At 41.4% G+C, this 27,424-nt stretch overlaps 1 protein-coding gene across 1 annotated transcript; it reads right to left on the bottom strand.

Annotated features, from left to right (window-relative positions):
• Positions 1–7,704: 7,704 nt before the first annotated feature.
• Positions 7,705–15,944, bottom strand: NXNL2 (nucleoredoxin like 2). The gene is made up of 2 exons (XM_064438029.1): positions 15,521–15,944; positions 7,705–8,303 (listed from the first exon to the last, which is right to left on the bottom strand). Exons 1-2 carry the CDS (start codon positions 15,820–15,822, stop codon positions 8,135–8,137), a joined length of 471 nt encoding a protein of 156 aa, XP_064294099.1. The 5' UTR covers positions 15,823–15,944; the 3' UTR covers positions 7,705–8,134.
• Between the last annotated feature and the right edge of the window lie 11,480 nt (positions 15,945–27,424).

Below are 27,424 nucleotides of genomic sequence, written 5' to 3'. Positions count from 1 at the left end.
GCCTGTCTTTTTGTTACCATCAGATGATGATTCAGGTTTGGCCTCTGCTGCTGGATCTCAGGTTTGCTGTTCCATACAGAAAGCACAGGCAATACAGAAGGGTAAGAATGGTCCCTCCTCTCTTCCTTCCCCACCCCTGCTCCCGCCTAGCTGGAGCTACCCTTGGCCTTGGGTCTACAGCAAGAGGCACCAGCCTGAAGGCAACTGGCCAGGGTAACAGCAACTCCAGGCTGATACATATTCCCCCTTTCCCCTTTCCCTCCTAGCCAGGAGCTGCTGCAGCTGGTTGTGTCTCTTGCCAGCTTGCTTAAAGCTTGAACACCCACTCCCTTACTATTTTATGTATAAGAGACCCTCCCACGTCCCACTTCAATAATCACCCTGGATCTAACTGGCATGATAATTACACCCCCCTTCTGAAAGCCACAGATATGCTTCTGGAAGCCCTGCACTAATGGATTGTCTACATGCTAAGTGCAGCTGGGGTGTAGCAACAAATTATTTGTCACAAGTACAGTTTGTCAACAAACACAGTTTGTCAACAAATATATCTGGCAATATACTTTGGCATATCTACACTGCACTTCACGGTCCCATCAAGTTCTTTCCTTTAAGCTCTAACAGATCAAATACTTCTAACATGGCTTCTAATGCCCTCAGATATTAAATTGCATATTGTGTTTTGGCATCTGACCATTAGGTAAGAATGTTCTAAGATAAGATTGAAAATAAATACCTCTAATCCCTGTCTTCTTTCAAAGGACAACTGTGTCAACACTTTTCAAAACAAATTTGGTAAGCAGATTACAAACCCTTGCTTGATTCGTGAGCAAGGAGCATTCTGCCTAGATTCACAGATTCAAGTTCAGCCAGTCAGAAATTCCCAGTCTTGAAGTACAACAGAACATAAATTGCTAATTAGTCTGAGCTATTATGCTTTTGTGCATTGCTACACCTGTTGTGGTGCAAACACGCAGTCTACTTTGCAGATTCAGGTCAGGCAGAAGGTGGTTATTTCTATAGCTATAGGAGAGAGGCAGAGAGACAGAGGTTCAGCCCTCCATCGATATGATCTCTGACTTAAGACAACAGTACTTGGGTTTATATACATTTACAACAGATATAAACTGCTCTGCAAAGGGGCTTGGTGTGGTACGGCAGCATGTGCAAAGAAGGGAACTGTGTTTCAGCAGATGGACCCATTTCTTCCTGGTAACTCAGGAACACGCAGCCAAACTCCACATATCTCTCTCCAGCTCTTCCATCTCTCACTCACGATGCTGCTGTGTCCTTTACCCAGTTCTAAGCATGGTGAGGCCTGTTTCCACACACCTGCCCGGAAGTTGCTTGTTTTGGACATTTGCTGGAAGGTTCAAAGTGGTGCTTACTCCCTTGACTTGAGCAAGAAGCCAGAGATTTGAAGTTTTTTAAATACCACCATCTAATGTAGATGGCTCCATATATGAAACATGACTAAAAATATCCTCTTGTGTGTTTAAGCAGGCAGGCTATCTGATAAGGAAAGCCTGGGCCTCAGGCAGTCCTGATAGAAACCAGGGTGCGTTTCAAAACCAAACTAGAACTACTACCAAAGCACGGAATCACACTGATCAGCCGCGTTTCGGGACAAAGGTCCACTTACTTGAGTAAAATCATTCCCTTTGAAATCAGCTGTGATCCAAGCACAGCAACAGTGGTAAATTTTATGTTTACACAGGAACTGTGCCATCTTGTTATACTCATCTCTGAAAAAATGTTTTCTTTGATGCCCTGTGCGTGCACTTAAGATTATTAGTACGAGAAGGGTTGGGGAGGTTTAGCTACTGACTATGCAAAGTGGTTGTTTATCGTTCCAAGTATCTATTAATTTATCTACGTCTTACAAATCTAAGTAGGCACAGTTACTGGATCAGCATAATACAAACATTTCCAGGAGAGTACTATCTATTCACAACCTGCCTGCACAGTGTTGTTTTTATTTGAATCGTCAGGGCTCCCGTCTCAGTTCCTACTCAGACAGGACTCAGAACATTCCTGCACTAAATGATATCACCTTGTATTTGAAGTATTTCTTCGGGTCTGTACCACTGTGCTTAAGCTCAGGGGTTTTTTTTTGATTGAAACAGCACTCTCCATAGCAACTTATTCAGTTGACACTGACAGCATTTCTTAATATCGGAGAGTAATTAATTGTATTGAACTTGATCTAGGGAAATTTAAATGAAATTGAGGAAGTAGAAGGCCTAAACCCACCTCTCTTTGGATTTGCTGATCTATAGGTCCGTCCTCACAGAAACTGACAGAATTGAGCATTTATTAATATCGCCTACACAGAGAACGTGTAACAGCTACAGCTGACTCTTATCAGTGGCTGGTCTTAAATAACTCAGCTGTACAAAAAGCAAAATCAGGTTCTGCACAGGGTGGAAATGGTAAGAAAAGCAAAAAGCTGTCATGTACATGTCAAATGTTAACTTGTTTTCTGAAGAACACCTGTTCGCAGTCTGCCCTTTCCTCTTACTGCAAAAAGAACTACTGATATTTCATTCAGTATGTACTCTCAGTTGAGATGCAAAGTGAAATATTAAGTTTATATTAAAAATGCATATTCAGTAAATCATTACGGCATTTGAAGAAATGTCTGAATTTCCATGTACCCACTTTAGATCTTTATCCTTCAGCCCAACTCTCAAAATGATACAGTTCAGGTGCAACAAAAACTTTTGTTAATTCCCATTTTTCTATTCCCAGAGAAAACGCAGGAGTTCTGACAACCATAACTATTTTCTGCGTAGGTATTTATCATGGTCCCATCACATTCTGGCTTGAGACTTGCAGTTTTCTTCCTGGAGCTCCCGAAGGAATCTTCTACGTAATAGACCCAAAGGCTAAAACACGCCAGCCTGAAAACCTGAAAACCCCTTTCATTGCAAGCTATCCAGAAAATTGCAATAATACGAAAAAATAAACACAGATTAAAAAAATGACGTGTACGGACATATATTTGAATATGTTCTTTGGACACCACCTCTTTAAGGAATGCTATATTAATTTTGTGTGAGGCAGCCTCATACAAGCTAGGACGACGAGGACAGAAAACTTTCTACTGGCTTCATCTTTGCTGCTATTAATGCATTTTGAGTCTTACTGAACTATGCAGAATGTATATGTAACGAAGCTGTTCTGTACTCTTTAACGTATATTATATAACTGTGCTCAGTAGTAAGAGCAGCCACTACTTATGTTCTACACAAGTGACAAACTAGAAATACAACATTGCCTCAAGGACCCTATGTATCTGACTCAACATACATCAAAGACCTTCACTTTTGATTCCAAAACCTGATTCTAGGGGAATGAGAAGAGGTTCTCGGCGAGCAGAGGTATGCAGCGTTTCAGAAATCATTTATATGGAAAAGTGACTGTCGGCCACACAAATTCCCTCTGCTAGGCAAAAGCTGGCATGCAGGGCGCACAGGTGAAAGTGGCAGCCTGAGGTCAAGTGCATTCAGGCTACTCAAGCTTTTAGTGGCTAGACCCAATGACAGACTATTACTATTGCAATACCAGCTGAATGATATCTGATTTTAGCATGATTGAGCATGGCCTGAAATTCTGTAGCTACATCAATGAACTGCTTTTTACTCTGTAATGTGCAGAAAAGATGACTGTGGCGTTTTCTGCGTGGTTCACTATCACTATTTCATCCACTGACTGATAATGGGCAGTTGTTAGAACTTAAGTGAACTATAGCCACAGACAAGCTTAACTTTTATTTGGTGATCACGAGGAAAGGGCTGATATATAATCTTTGGGTATGCATGTGTGATACTAATTTTAACCCAATATAGATGTTAGACCAACTCAGCAGTTCTGCCTGGTTTTTGTTCTTACACAAGCCAATTAGCAGCAGCAGTAGGCAAGAGAGTGGCTGCCAAACAGCACTCAAGCATCAGTAGACAGCCAACGACAATTTTTTGAAGTTACTTTTGGTTTAGAGCCCTTTTCTGCAAACCACATAAACATATGCCTGAAGTCCAGTGGCCATTCTGGTAAGATCAAGGCAAACTTAAGTTGGCCCCAAATCCCTCCATTTCAGCTATTTCATTTTCTCTGAGGGTCTCTATAACTGCACAGGCAACTGTCCTCAGACAACATAATTTTTTACCTATTTAATAGTGTCAGATACTGATTTTGATATTTCAACCAATACTATTTACAGTAATGACACTGCACGAGAAAAATGAGACAGAAATATTAATTATTTTGGTACAGCACAAGTGAATTTGCTAATTAGAAAACACGTATACATAAATTACACCTCAGAGAAAGCCAAGAGTTTGGCATCTCCAACAGAAAAATATTCCTGCATCAAAGATTATTCAGTAGGGAGGTAGCTTTGGTGATTAAGGCTGAAAGACTTGGTGTGACCCTAACTCTGAAAGAAGCAAAAACACAGAATTAAAAACGAATCCATGTCTATAATGCCAATAGAGAGAAGGTGCTCAAGGGTTTGTGATTTACAGACCAATAATGAAAAGAATTATCCTTGAAATTTTTGCATCTTAGGCATATAGGACTATTCCACCTTTTAAAACACATAGCACTGGTAAGTATTCATCGCTTTAAAAAATCTACTCGTATAAGAATTTTATTTATATGACAATATTGGATGGGAATAGAACTATTAAAGTTTGCCAACCACAGCTCTCTGGGAGCAAGAAGGAATGGCTATTGGGTAGGAAGGTTATGCATGATGAAGAATTACAGAAACAAAAGATTAACAAAGATGTTGCTTGCATTTGTTATGATAATGTTTATTTCATGTCTGAATCTGCCACCACGCTTTGCCTCTTCCCTAGTGCACACAGGAGAGCCTTCAGCGTTCATCTGGAGCTACTCATCCTCCTCAAAAGTCACAGTATGGATCAATCCACAGGGTATCAACTTGTAATCCTTGCCATTTTTTCTAGCAAAATACTTCTCCATAAACTCTACAAAGAAAATCAGCACCATAGGTTCTTAAGCAATCTTAACCTACGTTGCTTCATAAATCATTGACTAATACTGGGCAATATCTTGTTCAATGGATTAAGGAAGGCCACTCCTCCTTTTAACCTTGGTTGGTTTTCAGTTGATTCCTTTATAACCACGCAGTTTCTACCAATATCACTATACTACTGTCTATTGCGACATAAAACCAAAATAAGCATTTCCCTCAAAGTACTAGTATTCACTAATATTCAAGGTAACTGTGAGGGTGGAAAGTTGCTAGTGAATGAAAGATATTTATTAAAGGGACATTTCTGTAAATTCAAATATTAGTATGCTGGTAAGCATCATTCCCAATGGACACACATTATGCAAAGTAACAACAAGCCTTCTGGTTGCCCCACTGAGATCTGCTCCTACCATTTCACGAGGTGCTGGTAACAAGGAAATATTTTCTACTACCCTGTACTTTTGTCTATTTTACACTATTTTAGCACTGACAAGGCAAACAAATTTTCTGAGCTTCCAAACACTGATGTGCAAGAACAACCCTTGATTGAAGTCAAACCGGGAATTTTGTATGGTATGTATCTTTGCTTCATCATTGTGAATTTCCTAGCTGAATTTTAATTTGATGTTACTGCATCAGTGTGTCGATTAATCAAAGGACCTAACTCCACCTCAGTCTTAAAATACTGAGTTCTTCCACATAAATGCATATAGACAAATAATGAATCAAGCTATCTTGATCTCAGTCTTGCCTGATACCTGATAACAGGTCACAGTGGATACTTTCGCTATGTAATTTATTCCACATTCTTTTCTCATCTTATATTTGAAATATATTTGCCGTTAGCTGGTCCCAGAACAGTACACTGTGCCTACATATAACTTTCACAGAAAATTTACTAGGGGGCTTAGTATTAATTAGAAAAAAATCTAAGCATTGTTTATGTAGTTAGTTGGTGAAAATTAGAAATTGTCTGCAGTGTCCCCAGATGTCATTATAAGAACAGCTATAAGATGCTCTGACTCACAACTCTGCTTAACACTTCGTAGATCTAATTTTTTTCATTTTAAATGTAGTTTCTCTGGAGTACTTGCTTTTTAACATATTGTGAGGAGTACATGACTTCTTTTACACGTATTCCACTCCCTCCCCACCCACCCACCCCCACCGGGAAAATTTTTTTCCTCCACTAGAAGAAAATGACACAGCTATGCAATTCAATGATAAAAAGTGTGCACACACATTAATTTCAAGCCTACTTGCTAAGTTTTCTCATGGTCAGGCACAGATTCCTCAACAAATACGTAAGAAAGTAGTGGATGGGTTCAGTAAGCCAATGGCTTCAGAAGGGACATAGCAATCAACAAGACTGAAATGGAATTCCTTCCAGCACAGGTGTGCAAAGAAGTGCCTGTAGAACAGCCGTGTTCTGCTGTTCTAGGGAATCGGCATACTTGGGTGCCTCGGTGAAATGCCTCTATGCTAATGCACGCGGCACAGGGGACAGACGGGGAGTCAGAAGTCTGTGTGCAATTACAGGGCTGTGACCTCCTTGGGATCACAAAGATATGGTGGCATGGCCCACATGAATGGAGCAGTGCAATGGGTGGATCAGGCTCTTTAGCAGGCACAGGCTGTGAAGGCAAAGAGGTGGTATTGCTCTTCACATGAGAGACCAGAGCAGCTGGAGTGCGTGCTCAGGAGCCACGATAGCAAGCAGACCAACACAAGTGCTTCTGCAGCACATGTAGAAGATCAACCTTCTGGTATCCATGACCCCTGACACTAGATGGAGAGTATGGAGTAAGGAAGACTTACACTCGGAAAAGGACCACAAAAGTAGGGAGTACTTAACCAACTTGGACGTATGTAAGTTCATGGGGCCTGCTGAGTTACATTGATGGCTGCTGAGGAAGCTGGCCGATACCTTGTTAGGTTGTGTCCATTACGAGAGGTTCCTGAGACTTGAAGGGAATAAATGCCACTCCCACCTTGCTGAAGAGCCAGGCCCAGAGGGTTGTGATCAGCAGCACACAGTCCAGTTGGAGGCAAGTCATCATCTTCAGGAAAACACCATTAACATTAGACACAAGAGAAAGGGTGAACATAGCAAGAGAACTGAAAAGTTAATGTGTGACAGTTTTAATTTTATCTTTTTTGGGAATGACTTTTAATAACTGAGTAACACGGACTTGAAGTGTCAGTAACGTAAGTGCTAGTAACTGGACTAATAATAATTCTGTTAAAGTCTTTCAATTCTAATCAACAAACTCTTGGCTTGCATAGGAAGTGTTTCTTCAGCTCACCCATTGAATGGATGTTTGGCCTGGGATTGGGATCATGAAGCCTGGCTATGAAATCTGAACGCAACAGGTGGTGGAGAATACAGGCAAACCAGGCTGTACTTCAGATGCCAAGATGAGCACTCACTGTAGAGAGCTGGTATTGTTTTTGATGTTTGTTTTGACAAACTCTAGCAAAAGGAGGAGATGGAAAATGCTTTCTTCTTAGACTTGACCTGACGTTAACTTGGGAGATAACAACTTGGCTTACAGTACCAAATTTAAAAATTCAGGCGTAAGGAAAACTCAGAACATAAATAAATCCCCCACAAAGTAAAATAAAAACAAATAAAAGTATTTAAAAATCATGGCATTTTCTGATTATCTTGTTAAGATAGATAAAGACCACCACTAGACACATACACTTCATAAACAGTTATTTATTAAAGCATACAAATTTGTTTTCTTAATAAAATGTGCTAATCACCAGAAAAAAAACTGTCATCAAGAAAAATATAATTTTTACTGTACAGATTTTGCAAAGTAGTGTTTGCATAGATCTCACAGTGCTTTATTATTACCATCTAAAACAGCCTATCCTCCTGAAGTTCTTCAGTATTATCAGGAATGCTTTGGTTCAATACTGAATATAGTAGATAGGACAATACAAATAAAATAATAATTACATTTTATGACTTGCTTGAATAGCTAATCTTCAAGTTGAAAACAAAATTTATCTACAAGCAAAGATAAATAAGCCTTACCCTCTTGTTCTGAACAAGGCAACAATCTTTCCAGAGCTCTACAAAGTTTTCCATAATGCCTTGTCTTGCCTTCATCTGCCAACTTTTTAGCTAGAAAAATTCTGAAATATATCTGCACCCTCAAGCCAGTTTCGAAAACAGGACAGCCCTTTGTCTCTGATCTGTTTTCTTCCCTTGTCAGTAATGACTTCTCCATTTTGTTTCACAATCACCAGTTTAGGAATTGCTGTTATGTTGTATTTCTTCTTCAGATCACTGAAGGGAAAAAAATTAAAAATAAAACACACCATTAGGGAGCACTTTAAGAAAATTCCTAGTCTCTCATGAAGGGTACTCTGGTACAAGGCTGCATGGGAGAGCAGAAGCGATGAGTGCCTAGGCTTCCTCAGAGCTTGAGGCAGAGCGCTGTGTAGTATAGGGAGATGAACAAGGCTGCAGCTGGGAGTTTACATGGTGGAACTTAGCTCAGGGAGTTCAGAGAATTGCTGCACCCTTCCTGTAACTGCTCTTCACTGCTGCCTGCAGTCTCCACAGGAGCAGAGACTGACTCTCAGAAACTACAGAGGTCCATGGAAGGAAAGCATGACACACCCTTCCACTTTGTTTTTACTAGCCAAAACCAGATGTTTTCTGGCTCCTTTTGACTGGACTGGAGGAGGAGCTCGCTTAAATTAGCATTAAGACATTTACTCCTTTAAAAACATGTTTAAGTGTGTGAGTCCCACATAGCTACTTCCTATAATCTCCATTGAAACACGATGCATAATCCTTTAGTGTAAACAGAAGAGATTGGAGAAATGCCTTAAACTCCTTCAGTGAAACAGGCCTTCTACACACAGAAACGTAAGAAGTCGAAAGCTTTGGAATAAGGTCCACCCATCTAAGTTGTCCAAGAATAAAATTCCGACTCATCCTCTGTCCATCATCACACAGACAATAGTGGCCATTTCTCTATGTTAGGAAATGGGAAATCCAGATAGATTACGAATAACTCAGACTTAAATAGCCTACTGTTCTATAAAAAAACATAGTTAAAATACAGTTAAAAAACTGAAAGCCATACAGTGATGTTCCACAAATTAAATCAGGATCTACTCAAACAACTGATGAGTAGGTAACCCAGGAAAAATTAGCAAGAAAAGACTTCTGAAGGATGGAAATTTAATGGGATCAAACGCAATATACATGGAAAAATAATAAATTATTAATACTGGAAATAAAAATAACATTTGGGAGGGAAAAACCTAGAGGAGACAAAACATCCAAAGAGAAACAAAGATACTGGCTGACACTGGCACATGATAAATAACAAGGCATGACTACTAATTACACACCATGGAGATGAAAGTGCACAAATAGCAGGCTATCAGCCACACGAACTAGTAAAATAGAATTAACTGTCTATATAAATGAGTAAGATGAAAACAAAACCAAGATGCAAAACAGGAGAGAGAATCAAAGAATATCGCATAGTAAGCCACTTCGGTTGAGTGTGACATAGGCAACAGAAATGGCAAGATGAAAAGTATTTCCAAAGAAAACACTTCAACAGTTATGACACTGTCTGTTTGTTACAGGACAAGATAAGAGGAAAAGAGCAAGGTACATGGATCTATCTTTATGGAAAGATAGTATCTTCAATAGAAGAAATTCACCTTGCTTGAAAGGGTGATGGCTCGGTAAAAATGAAAGCGTAAAATTCATGCCACAAATAAGCCAGGAAAAAAAACACAGGTTTGAGACAATCACTAGCACTGGCAACAACTTGACCGGAATTTTATTAATTCACAACAGAGGTAATTAAAAGATAGTCAATGAGCTCTGAGCTCCTTAAACATCTCAGTGGACATCAGATAAAATCAGAGTTAGTTGTTGAGAGTGATGCTGAACAGGATGAGCCTCAAGGGTTTCCAGAATCTCCAGAACCAGTTTGCTGCCCCAGCTCCAACTCAGAAAGAAATGCAGATAGAGAATGTCTGAGATTTCCTGTGGCGTTTATCAGGACACTGCAAAAACAAATTCTTTCCAAATACATGGCAATAATAAAACCACTACTTTTATTAACATTAAATGTCCAAAGAAGCAGCAAAACCATTTGCTGAATACAAATAAGCAGGCAGGGAGATAGGTTTAGGCTGATAGTCATAAGTCAGAACCGCAACGGGGTGTTTCCCCACCCGTTCAAACTAAGCTAAAAGGTAGGAAAAGTATTACCTACCTCCTACCATATCACTTTATCCACAGATCAGCTGCAGCACACGTATTCATTGTACTAGATATTCACATCAGAGACCCATGAAGGAAACAATCTAGATGCTAATGAACCGTGTTCATTTTAGAATGCAGAAGTTAAAGTATCTTCTAGCACATGGTCCTCACAAGTGTTATTCCAAAATTTCAGCAGCAGGAATGCAAGTTATAGTGACAGACATGCTGGAATCTAACAGAAAAGTGAGGAACATAAAATCTACAGCTAAGATGCAAGTTGTGCAGTCTGAAAGAAATCCCCAGGAAGATGTAATCGGTTTGGAAGAAGAGGTTACCTGCTTCAGAAGGGGTATAAGAAACAGGTTAAGTGAACTAAAATAGATCAGCTAAAAGCAACAATCTCCCCAAAACTAATGTAATCTGTTGTATGGAAAATTACCTCCCTGCACTGCATTATATCAAAGTGAGCATAAATTAAGCATCTTTAGAAGAATGAGAGGACAGAGGTGCAATAAGCAATAATGGAATAGCTGAATTCCAAAATATGGATAGCATCACTCTCAAAACTTAAACACTAAGTGAAAATGCAGTCCCTGAGCACCATCACTACAAGCAAGAACATCTGCTGTGTGAGGTTCAAATGCCAAGGAATTCTGATGGAGTAGAGAAAAAGATTTGTAGACATTGTTACAAAAATACAAGACATAATTTCCTGGTAACGAGGAGTCTTAAAAATAGACAAAATAAGACTTAAGTGAAATGCTGGCCCATACAAGGTGTTCCTGAAACACATCTTTCCTTCTGTATTTTTCCTTAAGAGAAGAAAAATCAAAAGGTGAAGGATACTGCTCTGCCATTATGTTGGCTGAGTAATAACATGGGAAATATTACAGAAGCAGCAATAATATGGTCTAGCAACAGGTTTGTTTCCTCAGTGAATTCTGAAATAAAAGCAAGCAACCTAGCATACCCATAGACCTTTCCCAAGTCTGTTAAAATAAGAAAAAAAAACATTCCAAAGCAAGTTCATGTAGAAACCATGTAAAAGACTATCACCTCATACCACTTCTGTGACAAACAAGATGGCTGGAAGATGCATTTTACCGGTTTAGTGGACAATAAAATAGGTTGAGATACCTAACACAACTGTAGCAATCAGAGACAGAACAGTAGGAAACTGAAGGTAATTTGCTATGGAGACTGGAAGCTAACACTTTGCTTTCCTAAGGGAATGCATATATAGCTTATTCACTCCAGTGTGGCATCTTGTTTACACAGCTTCTGGGCTGAAGGTTGCTTGCATCAAAGATTTTGCTTACATTTGTGTGCAACAAGAAGGTTCAGGAACAGTTCTGCAGACAATGCTTTTTAATCAATGTGTACGTGTGTACAGGTGCTTACAGAAATGACTTTTTAAGACCTGTTAAGATCATTCTCTCGTATAGGGATCTCAAATCCTGTGACTCACCCACCCAAACTACATATGCACCACGGGACTAACTCCAATGACAATTTATGAAATCATTAACCATAAATAGAAACATCATATGTACTACAAAGGCAAACTCAAGTCTCTTACAGTAAAATACAGCAATATAACTAAGGTGATTCTTAAAAATCAGTTGCCTATGTATTCCCAGGTAGGCATAAAGGTGCTGTGCCTTACTGACTAGAAAAATCTAGGACCCCAAACAGAGAAAGCAGAAGAGGAAGCTATTATAAAAGACTGGTATGGAAGACCGAACAAGTAACCTTTATACAGATACAGAGAATCTTTTAGCCAAACCCTTTGAGATATCAGGCCTTGGCCATATAGGTTAGAACATGAGAGGGCAGCCTTCATTTGCATATGAGATACCAAAAGGATTAAATTAAGATTGAGGCAAACTGGAAATCATTGCAATTGTTAGGTCTTTTGCTTCTAATGAGAAGTCTGGATGAAAGCTTCTGAGAGCACAGCTTTTATGTTACCAGGCAGTACTGGCACTGGCTAGAATAGAGTTAATTTTCTTCATAGCAGCTTGCATGCTGCTGTGTTTTAGATTTTTTACCAAAACAGTGTTGGCAACACACTGATATTTTAGATGTTCTGGAGCAGGGCTTACACAGAGTCAAGGCCTTTTCTACCTCTCACCTCACCCCACCAGCAAGGAGGCTAGGGGTGCACAAGAAGCTGGGAGGGGACACAACCAGGACAGCTGACCCCAGCTGACCCAAGGGATAACCCACACCATATGCCACTGTGCTCAGCCACAGAAGCTGAAGAAAGGAGGAGGAAGGGACTGACACTTGGAGTTAGGGCATTTGTCTTCCCAAGCAACTGTTACACATGATGAAGCCGGTGCCATCCTGAAAATCGCTAAACACCTGCCTGCCAATGGGAAATAACAAATGAATTCCTTATCTTGCTTTGCTTGTGTGTTCACCTCTGCATTATCTATTGAACTGTCATTATCTCAACCCACAAGTTTTCTCACTTTCACCCCTCAGATTCTCTCCCCCATCCCACCAGGCAAGCTGACTGGGGCTTGCCTGCCTACCAGGGCTAACTCACAACACGGTGAGTGTTTTTATATAAGGGTTTAAGATCTATACACAAGAGGGTTTTAGAGACGTAGACAACATGGGGCAAAGTTAATACCATATTGGGAACATAAATGGTACATTTTATACGTTCATGTAATGTGATATCTAACAACATTTGAATTTTAACAGCCCTGACTTGGAAATACTTTCACTTGAAAGGGATAGACACCTTGCTAATTGGCTTCTAGCAGTATACTCTAATACACAGCTGCATCTCTACTTTTAGCTTCGAACTTTCTGCACTGTTAAGCGTTAGTCACATAAACAAGCACATCGTATGGATGGGATTCAATTTGCAAGTGTTTGTTGAGATTTTGGGATAGCAGTCTAAAAAGACTAAACACAGGCAATAGCTCTTAACTGCTCAGATACTTTACTCTTCTCCTTCTCTGCTTTCCTTTTTAACTGTCCCCCCTCCCCCCAATATTCCTGTAGGTGCAAATCGACCCTCACACCTAATGCCTTTTCTACATAATCTATGAAAGAGCAACCAACTTAAATTATTTACAACAGAACTTTTAAAATATTCATGAATAATACATGTTAATAAATCTGTGAATGTTAGTAAATGTTAATGATCAAATTATTAATTGATGTTATTCACTTTTAAAATGTATATTATTTCTTAGAACTAGTACGTAGCTAGAATTATAGTTTGGTTTAGCAAACACACATCCGTCTGCTCCAAGTCTACAATGATTCACCAGTATCCCTGAAGCCAAACTACCAGTTAATTCAATCTAAGCACCTTGACCATCTCCTCACAGCCCTTTATTGTTATATGCAAGAAACACAACTTCAAAAACATTGCCTTTTCATATCCCTCCGCGCTTTGTTCTTCAGTAAGCCACTTCAAACACTACGATCTCACAGCTATCCCTGACAGGACAAGCCATATTTCTCTACAGGATTCTGAAGCGTGTTATGAACTGCCACAGAAGGGCCAATTAAAGTGTCTGTGTACCTCATGACTTGGGCGAGAGCAGAGTCAGAAATAGACCCCTAATCCACAGAGGCTGAAGCCCTAAGCACATTCGCTGGATGCAGTAACTTCCAGTGCTACATTTCTGTCACAAAATTTGCCGGAATTCTATCAGGATTAGTAGTTACCAAATACAATTACTGCCTGGGGCGGCTTTTGGAGAACGATGGAAAACAGACCTCCTATTTCAATCTATTTTTAAGTCAATGGAAACTGTCGTTAAAAAGGCCTAACATCAATTGGCTGCTGACATCCAGGAATGAGCAAAGTTAGGATAAAATGGTTCCCGGCTTCACATTGTTTGCTCTTGAGGTTATCAAAGTGCAGTGACAAAACACGATTAGTAAACCTGCTCCACGGTGAGTGAGTAGCTAGGGTGCTACACAGCTCTATCCCAGGTAGCACACAGGGATGGATCTAGTGTTAAATGAATGCTGCAAGTTACTAGAAGCACTGGAATAGAGTTTTTTTGTTAGAACAGCAAATCTTGCTCTGAGTTTAATTACCTAGTCTATGTTTAAAAGTCACACAAACTCCTTGACTTTGGTGACATCTGTAACAATATTTTCCACAATCTACTTATGCATTATTTAACGGGGGAAAAAAATTCCTTTACCAATATTTACACATATTTTAAGTAAGTCTCCATTTTTAGGCATTTAATTGGCCCTAAATATCTTACCTGAGCCCCTTAATACCAATTTCTACTTCTTAATATGAGCTAAATCATATTTCTGACAGTCATCCAAATGAATCTGCACCCCTGACTTAGACCATCAAAACAGTTCTTGGTACTATCCTTCACCCTATAACTTACACATGGTCACGTCCTTTCCTTCTGTTGTTTTGCTGAGTAAGCTGCCTACAGGAATGCCCCTTTAGAAAGCTATCGGCAGAAGAATTTTACATGCCAGCTGCATGTGCATTTGCCACAGCTGAACTCAGGCTGTTATTACATTTCTTTTCCACCTAGCTCACCTGTACCTGTCTGAAATGCTTCCTACTTTGCTCTGCTCTTCTCTTAACTTGTTCAGCTATGAGTTTTGCTGCTTCTTCATTTACCTTTTTTTTCCAGAGCATTACGAAGCTAGACAACCCAGAACAACCTTAATAACAGCTACTGCTCTACTGAAAAACAATCACTTGATCCGTTTGCCCTTAGCCTGCTTTTGACAGACGAATTCTTGTTAATTCTTGGGGTCTTTATTAGCCCTCCCTCAAAGATCTTTTAAACCTTAAGTTAAGCACGCAAAACTCGTTCTCCTTCATCGCGTCTTTACAGACAGACGGCACAGGCTAAAAGCCAAGTTACTTCTCCGCAGCGAGTCAGCCACTCGCGTAACGTTAGTCCGTGGCACAGCTGCGTGGGGACGGCAGGGGGAGGCAGCTAGCGGCCCCCGCCGCTCGGCGGGGAGGCGGGAGGCAGGGCTGCGCCCCGGCGGGCCGGGCACGGCACGGCTGCACCGGGCGCAGCCCCTAAGGGAAGGCGCTGCGGCCGGGATTTGAGAGCGTCCCAGGGGAAGGGAAGGAGCGGACGGAGAGGGCAGGCGGCGGTCCCCGGGAGCTTTTGTACCAGAGCCTTCCCCGTCCCGCCGCAGAGCTCCCGCCCCCCGGAGGACGAGGCGGGGAGGCCGGCGCCTGCCCGGCGGGGGCAGCCCCGGGCCCGGGGGTCGCTGCCGCCGCCGGCGGTACTCACTGCTTGTAGGGGTCGTGGAAGGGCAGCGCCAGCCAGTCCCCGTGCATGGCCCGCATATAGCCCGACATCTCCTCGGCGCTGTGGTCGGAGGAGATGAAGACGACCTCGAAGGGGGCGGGTGGCTGGGTCTCCTCCAGCAGCTCCGTGTAGAAGTCGCAGAGGACGGGGGTGAAATCGCGGCACGGCGAGCACCAGCCGGCGGAGAAGTACAAGCCCACGACCTTGTTCTGCAGGGCCTCTTCGGGGTCCACGCTGCGGCCGTCCCTGCCGACCAGGAGCCGCCCGCTGAACACATCCACCATGCTGCTGCCGGCTGGCCCCCCGCGGGACGCGGCGGAAGGACAGATAGCACCAGAGGCTGCCAGCCCAGTCGGCCCCCGCCAACCCCACAGAGCTGACCAGCCCACCCCGCGACCTCCCCTCAGCCCGCCCCGGCAGCCCCGGGCTCGGCGCCGCTTTTGTAGCCGCCCGCCACCGCCCGGCCCGCCCGCCGCTGACTGACAGGGGCACTCGCCAATGGCCCCGTCGGTGGCGGGGCGGGGGGGCGCGGGGTAGGCCGCGAAAACTCCGCTTTCCCCCCCCCCCCCCCCCCCCCGCCTTTTTTTCTTCAAGAGTTTCCGAAAGTCCAGGTGGCGGCCGAGGGCTCACCCTGCCCAGCCCCATCGGCTGAGGCAGGTGGCCGAGGCAGGGGTCGGCAGGCGCAGGGGGCTCCTCGTGAGGGGAGCGGCCCTCGCCTCGCCCCTCACCGGGGCCTGCGTTAGCGCCTTGCGAGGCGGCGGCACACAGCCAGGGGTCTGGTGGTCTCTTCCCTTCTTCGTCTAAGTGCCAAATCGCCTTTTTGAGAAGGCTTACTGAAGACACGGAACTTTTAATGAGTTTAAACAGTAATCACCTTAACACCAACGTCAGCCTTCCGCAGCTTGTCATGGATTTCACCTCTCTCCCCTCCTGAAGTTCTTGGCACAAGGCTTCTTCAGCATACTGCTGGCGTACGGCACTGAATTTTTTTCCTAGCATGATAAAATCAGCTGAATTCTGGATGTGAAAGAGGCTGCCTATTCTCCATCCAAGCAGAGAAGGAATCCTCATTTTATTCCAGCGCATTTATCATGTGTTCGTGTTAATTAATGCTTTTTTTTTTCTCCAGCATCAGCTGGAGTTAGAAATTAATACTTATAGCACTGTGTTACAAATATGCAATCTCTTTTCAGCCCAAAACACTTCCAAAAAGGAAAATGAAAGATGCTTTGGCTGTAGGAGACTTAAACTACAGTTTAATTGAAGGATTATGGTAGGGTGATAACCACACCTGGAATAATGGCCCGTTTTCATTAATCACACAATATCCAAGCAAAAGAGTATGTCAAGCAAAAAATTATCAATATCCCCAAGTTATACTGGATACTTCAGGCCTAATCATGGAGCCACCATAGAAAATATTTCACATTAAAACTGTATATACAAATGCATTCTAGGCTTTTACTGGTTTTTTTTGTCCTCTTTTTTTTAAGGTGCAGCTCCTCAAAAATCTGACGATTTTATTTTAGGAAAAGGCAGAGTTGTGACAAGTATGATTCAAATATGGAACACTAGATTGGAACTAATGCAAGTCATGGTGAGTGCTTGCTTAGGTAAATTCATAGTGAAATAAAGTCCAGTTTCTACATATGACCACCTACTGACCACATAGCATGCACTGTAAGAACTGCAATACTTGAAGTCAACAGTTCAAATGTTCAAAAGTGACATATAAAACAACGTAATCCTCCCACCTCTCACATTTCCCATCAATCCTTTCTCAAGGTTTTGGATGCTGTTTTGTGCTGCATACACCCTTCAGACTTGCACCTGATGTCAGAAATAGGAGACAAAAGGAGCTGTGAAAGGTTCCCTGTTCTTAAAACAGCACAGAAGGCAAGTGCAGCTCACCTGAGCCTTCAGATTTGCCACGCTGTCTGCCTTTGTGAGACCACTTGTGAAACAGGATGGAGTCGGAGCCTTTGGAGCCTGTCAAGTCACAGGAAAATGGAGAAAAGTTTCCATATAATTCCAGGCTACTGTAGGTTTGTTATTGATATTCCTATCAATTTCTCTTTCAACCAGTAAAAGCATATTTTCTCAGGTATTTTAAACCAAAGCAATGACCCAAGGAACTTGAAACCATCTCGCCTCTACTGGTTAGGAAGCTGGTTAGCCAGCTACAGTACTGTTCCATGGGAAAAGGACAAACTGAGACTGCCTTTGAGGCCTCTGGGCATGCAGGGAAGAGTTCCCAGCTACCTACAGCTCCACAGGGAGACAGAGCTGGATGCACAGGGTACACAAGGTTTAGCTTATAGTTGTCTGTCCTAAGCTTGTTGACAACTGTAACAAGCAAAGAAGCAAGCCCGAGCTGACAGGGAGTACAGCAGCTCTCCGAAAGCCTGTCTGCATGGAAAGAAACTGCCGATTTTTACCTCTTATAGTTCCTGTAACTGGTAAAAAGAATGATCTTGTATATAAGAAGATAACTGTACTACCTTCTGTAAATTGTTTTAGTTTGGGTATGCTTCCCCCTTCCCTAAGCATATAAACAAGAAGATGCAATAAAAGTTTAAAACACATGTAAAAGTAGTAAAAAAACCTAGTAAAAGACTATGGCTGGAGCCACACCCTGTCTGAACAGATGGCAGGCAGATGCACACATACTAGCTTGTGAAGAAAATTATGAATTATTGGCTGATGTGCTCCAGATCATAAGTCTCAATGCCAGTGATACTAAAGATCTTGAAGCTATTTAAGGAATAGCTACTAAGCATAAGAAACCAGATACATTCTTTAGGGAAGCTTAAGGAGATCAACTTTGTCAGGACATCACAGATTCTGTGGAAATGCTGCATATCACAAAAGATCTTATCTTGCACCTGCTTTTGATAGGACTCAAAGACAGTTCTCAGTGACACTAGCATGGAGCAATATAAAAAGTTTAATTTTATGATTTACATGAAGGAGGCTAGAGCCTGGTTTGGCTACAAATATTATCTAGGACTATTCTCGTTAGAGGTGTTAACACTACCATGATTTGTACCATTCCCTAATCTCCACTTGGACTGAGAGTAATGGAGCTTTTTGTACAGAACATGTGGTCCTTCCTCAAGGGAGTGTATTAGCTCTGAGGTGACACTATCAGAAAGGTTGTAAATAATATTCATCCAGTGGAAGCCTCTGGGGAATTCCAGGGTAAAATAATTCAGATAAAAACTTCCCACCACAAAATATTGCATTTCTGATTTTGCTAGAAAACAAGCTTTTCATTATTGAATTTACTATATTATTTTAATGTACCAGTATTTAGTTCTGCCTTTTAATCTAAAAGCAGGACTATCAGTTTATTTGTACTCACATACCCTTGTGTGTTTTGCTTCAGTTAACATTGAAGTTAATTACATATCCAGGTTTTGACAAGCAAATGAGGATTTAAAAAAATATATTAAAATCTTGCATCAATAAAGGCATGTTTTCAATGACATAGGGCAGCATGCTGAGTAAGAGACAGGAAATGAAATGGAAGTAAAAAATGTTGAAACTTGCTAACTCCTATGTAATATACTATATGCTCAAGGCAGTGTAATCCCAACACCTCTGGTGGCAGAGCTAATGTCTCTATAGGACATATACAAGTTAAACTAGGAGGAGATTCTAGACACCTGTCCCAGTCTTTAACAAACATACCCTTCACTCTCTCCCTTGTGCACCTTTTCCATAGCTGGCACTGTTCCAAGTAGTAAAGGATTTGATCCAACAGGCATTTGCAACAAGCAGTCTCTTACGAATACAATTATAACTCACAGTATATGCGTGATATTGGAGTGTTAAGTGAAAAGGTATTAAAAACAAGGTTTCAATCTGCTTATAATCCTGCAGGAAATGCACACCTGTATAACATAATTGATGTTGACAAGTCATGTATACATACAGTGAAGCTGCAAGGCAAACGATGATTAAATGTACTCAAAGGAGAGTGCTACGTGGATAAGGGCTTGTTGGAACCGTGTTCAATTTAATCATTAGCACACCACCTACTTAATTTTACTCTATTTAAAAAACAGAAGTGACAAACCTAATCAAGATAAATTTTGGTTGGGCAAAACTATATGGAATGCAGTCAGATTAGAAACTGACCTTGGACAACCCTATTATGTGCGTGTGTGTATGCTAGCCAGCTGGAAAAGCGGGCCCCAAAGGAGACATCAAGGAAAGGAACACAGAGTACAGGAAACATACCAGTGGATTAAAGAGTTAAATATATAGCAAACATTAATGCAACTAGATGAAATACTTGTTTTTTAATTCACTTTCACAGTACCTATCAGTGTGCTTTACAAAAGAGAGTTACTATGATATGAGTTAACAATGAGAAAACAGGTAAAATTACTTTCCACGGTGTAAACAGTGACTCACAAGAGAGAAGGAAAGAAAACTTCTTTGTCTCAACCCAATACATGAACCAATGAGCTGTGAAAAGAGACCAGTGTACAAAGAAATACTGAGCCAAAAAACCCCTCAATTTTACCATACAAAATCTGCCAACTAAAATAGTTGATGAGTATTCATAGCACTGCTTAGAGATGCTACATTTGGTACGCTGTTCCCTCAGCTGGGATCAGGAGACCCAAACACACAGGTCATTATTACATGGTCAGCAGTAATACAAATACTTAGTGAATGTTCCTTCAGTGTTCTTGGATCTACATTCCTTATGTTACCTCCAAAGACAAAAGTAGTAATATATTTTTTTCAGTTAGGAAATTTAACCAAATAAGTACTGCATAGGTTCTTTAAATTACAATTTTATTACTGTTATTCAAACTGCCTAGTGCCTAACGACATACTGCAGACATCAAAGGCTAGCTGTAAGGGAATCTTGCTTACCCTGGATAAAAGAGATACTGGAATGTAACTTATCATTCTTGCTGCAAAGAGATCCAGCACTGAGTCGGGACTGAATAAGAGCTGTAACAACTACTAATTAACCAAAACATTTTAGTACAGAACGTACTGTTTAGGTAAGGAATATCCCATTTTTTGAAGCAAGAGAAGGTTAAAAATAACAGGTAATAATTATTATAGATAATTATTGTTATACTAACACTTGAAACATACCCCTGGGTCCCAGCTTAATATACATTCTTGGTGTAAATAGCACATGCAGCAAGGGGGAAAGAATGCCATTACAAAGACTTGTAAATTAGCTGGATTTGAGAGATTGCAAGGAATTTTTTCTTTTAATCAGGAAATACCTAAGCCTATTAATAGATTCAAACTGAGCAAGAAATCTGTCATAAGAAGTGCAACAACTAGGGCTACATTCTTTGCAATTCGAACCCTTGTCCGAATTGCTCGGATGATTTCAAACCCTTGTTCCCTGGGTTTGAAATTATAGTAGTGCTGAACAATTGCATACCTTTGCTATTTCCACAAATTTCTTCTTGCAGTATGAAAAGCCTGCTTCAACCATCCTTTGTGTCTAACTCCATCCTGGCTAGTGTGTATCAAATTGCCAAATAGCGTTAGATAGTCTAAATATCAGTGCCGTAGCATTTCTGACTTCCAACAGGTACAACAGGGAAGCAATTCAGAATCATCTAACACAGCAGCAGCAGCAGCATGGCAACAAGGAACGACATTTGTGCCTGCAGCAGTGGAAAAATACTGAAATAAAATTCTGCTTGAGTTCATCTGGGTTCAGACACTCTTTCCTCTTCACTCTTTAGCCTTTTGGTAGGGTAGCGTAATTAAGTAGACATTTTTTTGTGACGAGACCTCTGACTAGTTGCATCCCTTTCAGGGTCAGAATCACCCAACATTAGATCCTGCATTTTTGTGCCCTATGAGAAGTATAAGGCTGCGTGGACTTCCTGCAGAATCCAGCTTAGTCCTCTACAGTCACTAGCAACCACCATCTAATCCTATTTGTTCCCAGAGCTTTTGATGGAAGGAGGAGGCCTGATTGTCACAAGGTCTGTGTCACAAGAGGGAGTTTGGAGTTTTGGTGGTAGTTTCAGTTGCTTTGTTTAAGTAATTTTTAATTTTACTTTAAGTAAATGGCCTCCACTATGTGAAAACATCCTTTTTTGGCAAAATTTGAAAAACTGGCCTCGGTCATGGAAGGGATGGCCTGCATCTACTCCTGCCAATCTTGTTAGCACCCTCTATTCTAGCTAGATTGACTTCAAATTATTTAATTAATCCAAGCATTTCAGGTGATCATTCACAGTATTAGTTCTGATGAGTTGAAAGAGTTTTATTCTTTAAAATATAAGGATTATATTCTTATTTATAGAAGGGGAGATGACACTACTTAAAAAGCTTGTAATGTATAATGTATAATTTCAGCCTAATAACATTTTTTTCCAGCTTCATCTTTAAAAGAGATACTTGAAAGGACCTATTGTTTTGTTAGATTATTATGTTCACTACAGATTCATAGTGTGCAAGACCAACACACACAGAGCACGCTCGGAGTACTCAGCTTTGTTTTGTATTGCCCCTGTTCCAGTTTCCCACCATATACCCTTCTTCACAATCAAATAAAGGAAATCGTCCTGGGGGAAAAAAAGCCAAGCCAACGTAAGTGTTACAGGGCTGAAAGCTAGAGTATTTTTCTACAAATCAGCAAGCTGCCAGTGCAGCTACGTTGCAGCTGCTAGTAGGAGCTCTTAACAGGAGTTCTGGCAGACCACATTGACCCCACTGCAGTTGCTTGTCTCGGGCATTTGCAGATACTCTCCAGGGACAGTTTTCTGTTTAGCGTGCTCATTCTCATAAGGAATCTCTGGTTTTGCTGTTTGCATAAAGGGAATGTTATTTTAAGGCTGGGATTCACTGTCATTTGTATTGTGCCTGCTTTATCTAATCGCTATGAAATCCCAGAGACCTTCCCCTTGCACAGACATTTCCAGAATACATGCCATTCCCTAGCCTTTAGTCTCATGCTCTCTGATTTTAAAACCATAATTAGAAGCTAAGTCAGTTAAAACATGGTGTGTTTTTTATACTGAGAGAGAAATATCATCAGAAAATTGGCATAGGTTGAAAGCTCTGCTACAGAAAGAAAAAGCCGAGGAAAAGAAAACCTGCTCCTTTGGTTGAACATGGGTTAAGAAAAGAGTGATTTATTTTAGAGCTCTGAAATGACATTTAACTTGGAAGAATGAGAGATGTCAAAGACTCAGGTGTCACCTGCAAGTCTCTCTGCCTCATTAAATTTGATTTTCATATAACCACATAATTTTCAATTACATACAAAATTATCGTAGCCAAGGGAAAAAAAAAATCATACACAACATTGTTGAGTAGAATAAATCCTTTTGCTATTGTGGTCGGTTAACCTTGCCTGGCTGCCAGATGCCTAACCAGCTGCTCTCTCAATCTCCCTCCTGAACAGAACAGGGGGAGAAAGTATGAGAAAGTACATCAGCTGAGATAAAGACAGAGAGGTTGCTTACCAGCTGCCACCACAGGCAAGACAGACTTGACCTGGGGAAAATTTATTGGCAATTAAAAATAGAGTAGGATGGTGACAAAAAAAAACCACAAAACCAGAAGTACCTTCTTCCTGCCCCCCTCTTCTTCCCAGGCTCAACTTCACTCCTGGATCTTCTACCTCTTCCATGCCTCCCTGAGCAGTGCAGGGAGCTGGAAAATGGGATGACACTCCATCTCTGCTCCTTCTTCCTCTTCACACTTCTCCCCTGCTCCAGTGAGGGATCTCTCCCATGGGATACAGTTCTTTATGAACTGCTCCAGCATGGGTTGTTTCCGTGGGGTTCCTTCAAGAACAGACTTCTTCAGTGTGGGCTGCAGCTCCTGGCAGAATACCTGCTCCTGCGTGGGCTCCTTTCAATGGTTCCTGCCAGGAGCTTGCTCCAGCATGGGCTCTCCATGGCCTGTAGCTTCCTTCAGGGCATGTCCACCCGCTGTGGTGGAGTCCTCTGCAGGCTGCAGGTGGATATCTGCTCCAGAACAGTCCTCCATGGGCTTCAGGGGCCTAGCCTGTCCAGCACGGTCTTCTCCAGGGGCTGCAGGGTAATCTCTGCTCTGGTGCCTGGAGCACCTCCTCTTCCACCCTTCATGGACCTCGGCGTCTGCAGGGCTGTTTCTCTCACATTTTTCTCACTCCTCTCTCACAGCTGCTTGTACCATCTGCTTTCCAGAGATGCCACCAGCTTAGCTGGTGGGCTCAGCCATGTCCTGCAGTGGGTCTGCTGGGGCTGGCTGTGTCCAACACAGGGGCAGCTGCTGGCCTTTTCACACAAAGGCCACCCCTACAGCCTTCTTGCTGCCAATACCTTGCCATGTACACCCAATAGTTATTTTAAATTCTTGCATCGCAAGAATAACTTCATCCCAAAACCTGCTCTATGGCTGAATTGTTATATTCAGACGAGAAATTATTTGAACTTAATCACCTTTATCTTCTTCATATTCAAGAAATCATAAGCCTGTTAACTCTGAAAACAGGCTGCTCCAGGGTCGGTTCTGGGGCTAAGCCACAGAAACAGATCACTGCAAACAGGACGCTGCGAAGGGGCAGAAAGTCAGGCCCAGGATGCAAGGACCAGGAAGCACTACAGGTCATTTGCCACTAAAGGGCAGATCTGTTGTCTGCATAGACAGGGAATAAAGTTTTAAAGAAGCCTCAAAGCATAAGACTTCAATGTTCACATTGAAACCACATCACATTATGCCTGTGAGATGGACTTGGACCTTGAAAACAAGTAACAGCCTTAGAACGGGACAAGACTCCCCCAGTACCACAGCATCAAGACAGAGCCTTCCTTACTTGTTGCTAATCACCTTGCAAAGAGAGCGCTATAGTGTGGGACAGGACCAAAGTTAAGCTGGCCCAGTGATTAAAGGATTATTGCTTCAGAACAAAGTATTTATGTTCTTACAGCTATGGCAGAGAGCCTAGTAAAAAGTGGGTTCAGTTGCCGCTGTCAGAGCCTGCTGCCTGACTGCTACCGCGAAGGGCAGTTCAGGATTTTAGATGGCTGGCCAGGAGACCTCCTCTTCACTCCACCGCACCGTTTTCTCTGGTGGTTATTCTGCACCTTTACCCTGCCGAGTAGCCATTCAAGATTAATGACTAATCCCAGTAAGAAAACCAAAACAAAATAACACAAACCAAAACAAACCTTGAAATTTCATTAGTTATTCCTAAGATGTTTGCCAGTGATACAGTCAGATAATTTATGGAGAAGCAGAGGTATCTACAGATTTCAAATTTCTGTCTTCAGCAGCACAGTGCACATTCCCCCCTGTTCTTTATGGACTCAGGTGAACAAAGTCACCATCATCGCTTATCTTCGCAATTTAGAACCTAAGTTGACTGCAAAAAAAAGGTTTTTACTCCACAGAGGTGCATCACAGCACAGAGCACGAAGTAAAAAATGGTTTTCAGGATAGGACCACGTGCATCACAGGTTTTCTAGAGTGAGATTTTTAGCACTCTTCAAGCATTTTCCTTCCTTCTTTCCACACACAACTGACGGTATTCTATAAAACTCTGAGGCAATCCAGATGTCTTTTTTCACACTTTCAGATTATCTGCAAAAGTGTGATTTGTTAGTAATAATCACTAGCAATTTTAGGTAGTTGGAAGTTTGTAATTTGCAAGAGTGTTATTTGTTGAAGTAAAAATTCAGAATTTGGAGCACAAATTACATTAATTTGGGCCATTTGCCTGCATAATTTGATTATGTTTTAAATACGAGATTTTCGTAGGCAATAATTAATCTTAATTTTCTTTTCTCTCCAGTAAAACCTAATACATTGTTTTTATTATATGAGCGTCCTCTTGGTTAGTCTTACTTTCATTCATTCTTTTGGAATGAACTCTTATTCTCAGCTCGTGATCAGTAGATGCTGGGTCCATTTTTGTTTTTCCCTACACCAGAAATTCTGAATCAAAGTGGTTAGCTTTTCCACCTTCTTTTTCCAGAAAACTACACCCACCATAACTCCATTTTTTCATCCCACAGTCAATTTCAAAGGCGACTACATACCATTTATAGCTAGTTGGTGCAGCAGGACTAAAAATCATCAGCCCAAAACCCTGTTGAGTGGAATTTATATGGATCTTACCTTTCCCTTCTCATATTTGAAGGGCTAGCTGCCCTGTCACTGAGCGATCTTCCAAACAAACATTAAAAAAAGCCTCCCACCTCCCAAAATAGCGGCCATTTACATGAAATCACTTTAGCATATGCCTCTCAAATGTCAGATCTGGGTTGAATATTCTCAAGAAGTAACAAAAGTTTGTGCAAATCATAGTAAATATGCCACGTCCATTACTAAAGTCAGCTTTGAGCAGGTCAGTCTTTAGTGCAGAGACCTGTGAACAACATGGCACCAAAACGCATCAAAACGTTCAAAGAGGATGTGTAAAAGTCAGATTCCACTGAATACAAGTAAATTTAAGGATTAAGTGCACAGGGAGGGAGTGGATGGAACCAGTGCCAAAACATACAGGGTTTTTTTAACTGTCAGGCTACAAAAGCGTTTACACAAATTGTGTACAAGCGAAGTTATGCAAAACATAACTGATTTCAGAAAAATAATGTGCAGATGCCTGTAATTAACATGCAAGTAGAACAGGGGAGTGTTCAGTACCCACCACCTTATTTACACTGCTGAGACCCCAGCTGCTTTCTGTTGTGCGTACACAGCTGTACATTGTGCATGTGCAGCTCTGCACTCTGAATTTGGAAGAGGAATCAAGGAATTCACAGGGCAGCAAACTGTTAAAATGTCAAGAGCAGAGCCACAAAAAAATACTTAGTAGACTGATAGCGTTCCCAGGCTGCCAGTCCTGAAATGAATTACAATGTCAAAGTAGTGATACTGGCAGAGAAGAGAGCCAAGTGATGTTACATGCCAAGGCAGGAACCTACTGCAGAAGAGTTTGAAGAAAAGTTTAAGTTGTGCAAAAAAAAGTGAAAAATCTGTTATTATGCAGTGCTTGAGGATGAAAGTACATACCTGTCATTTCCTTAACGTGTTCATACTTCTCCTTTTAGACTTTAACGATCCTAAATTGCAGCAGCCCAACCTCCTCCAAAATACTCTTACTAAAGCTTATCCTTTCTTCAAAGCACCGACATTTGAGCTGCCTGTAAATGATCTCCTAAGTAACCAGCTTTCAAGGGCAGCTTCCTTTCTGCAGTAACAGCGAACAAAAATGTCTTGTTTTCATAAGGCTCCTTCCTCTTTGAACAGAAGAGAGATGCTACAAAACTGAGGTTGGCTTATCAGCTGTAATACAGAACAGGTTCAGGCATTAGATACACTAACATTTTATGACTATTTTAAACTACAATTTAATGTAGCATCTGCTTTTTGGATGTGATGCTCTTGCTAAAGCAAAGTCTTGAGACTGTCCATAACCTGCAGATGTACACAATATAAATCTTCACCAGGACCAGTCTCTCTGGCAATACGCTACAATAAACAGGACACTGAACTAAGGGAACTGAAGAGGCTTGGGTATTCACCCCAATTGCATGCTGGCACGCTCCATGATCTTCAATATACATCTAATGAGTTTGGTGCCAAAAAATCTATTTTGGGGTATCCATATAACACTTTCCCCTTTATCATCAGAAAAGAGGTAGGAATTAAGAAAATCTGTTCAATGTTGGAAGTCTGCCTTAGTTATTTAACAACACAAAATAATCAAGGCTCAAAAAAATCTGCAGCGTGGTGATGCTATCTTCTCTGCTCATAACCCCTAATTTGGATCAACTTTGCTTTTTTTATAATCAGTAAAATGTGCTGAAGTGAATTTTGAGTTTCATTAATTCAGAGCAGACAAATCTATCACCTGACCACTGCCAAATGCTTCTGCTGTTCCCCACTGCT

Source organism: Phalacrocorax carbo, chromosome Z (genome assembly GCF_963921805.1).
Source record: "Phalacrocorax carbo chromosome Z, bPhaCar2.1, whole genome shotgun sequence".
NCBI lineage: Eukaryota > Metazoa > Chordata > Aves > Suliformes > Phalacrocoracidae > Phalacrocorax > Phalacrocorax carbo.
This window is presented reverse-complemented; position numbering and strand designations above follow the sequence as displayed.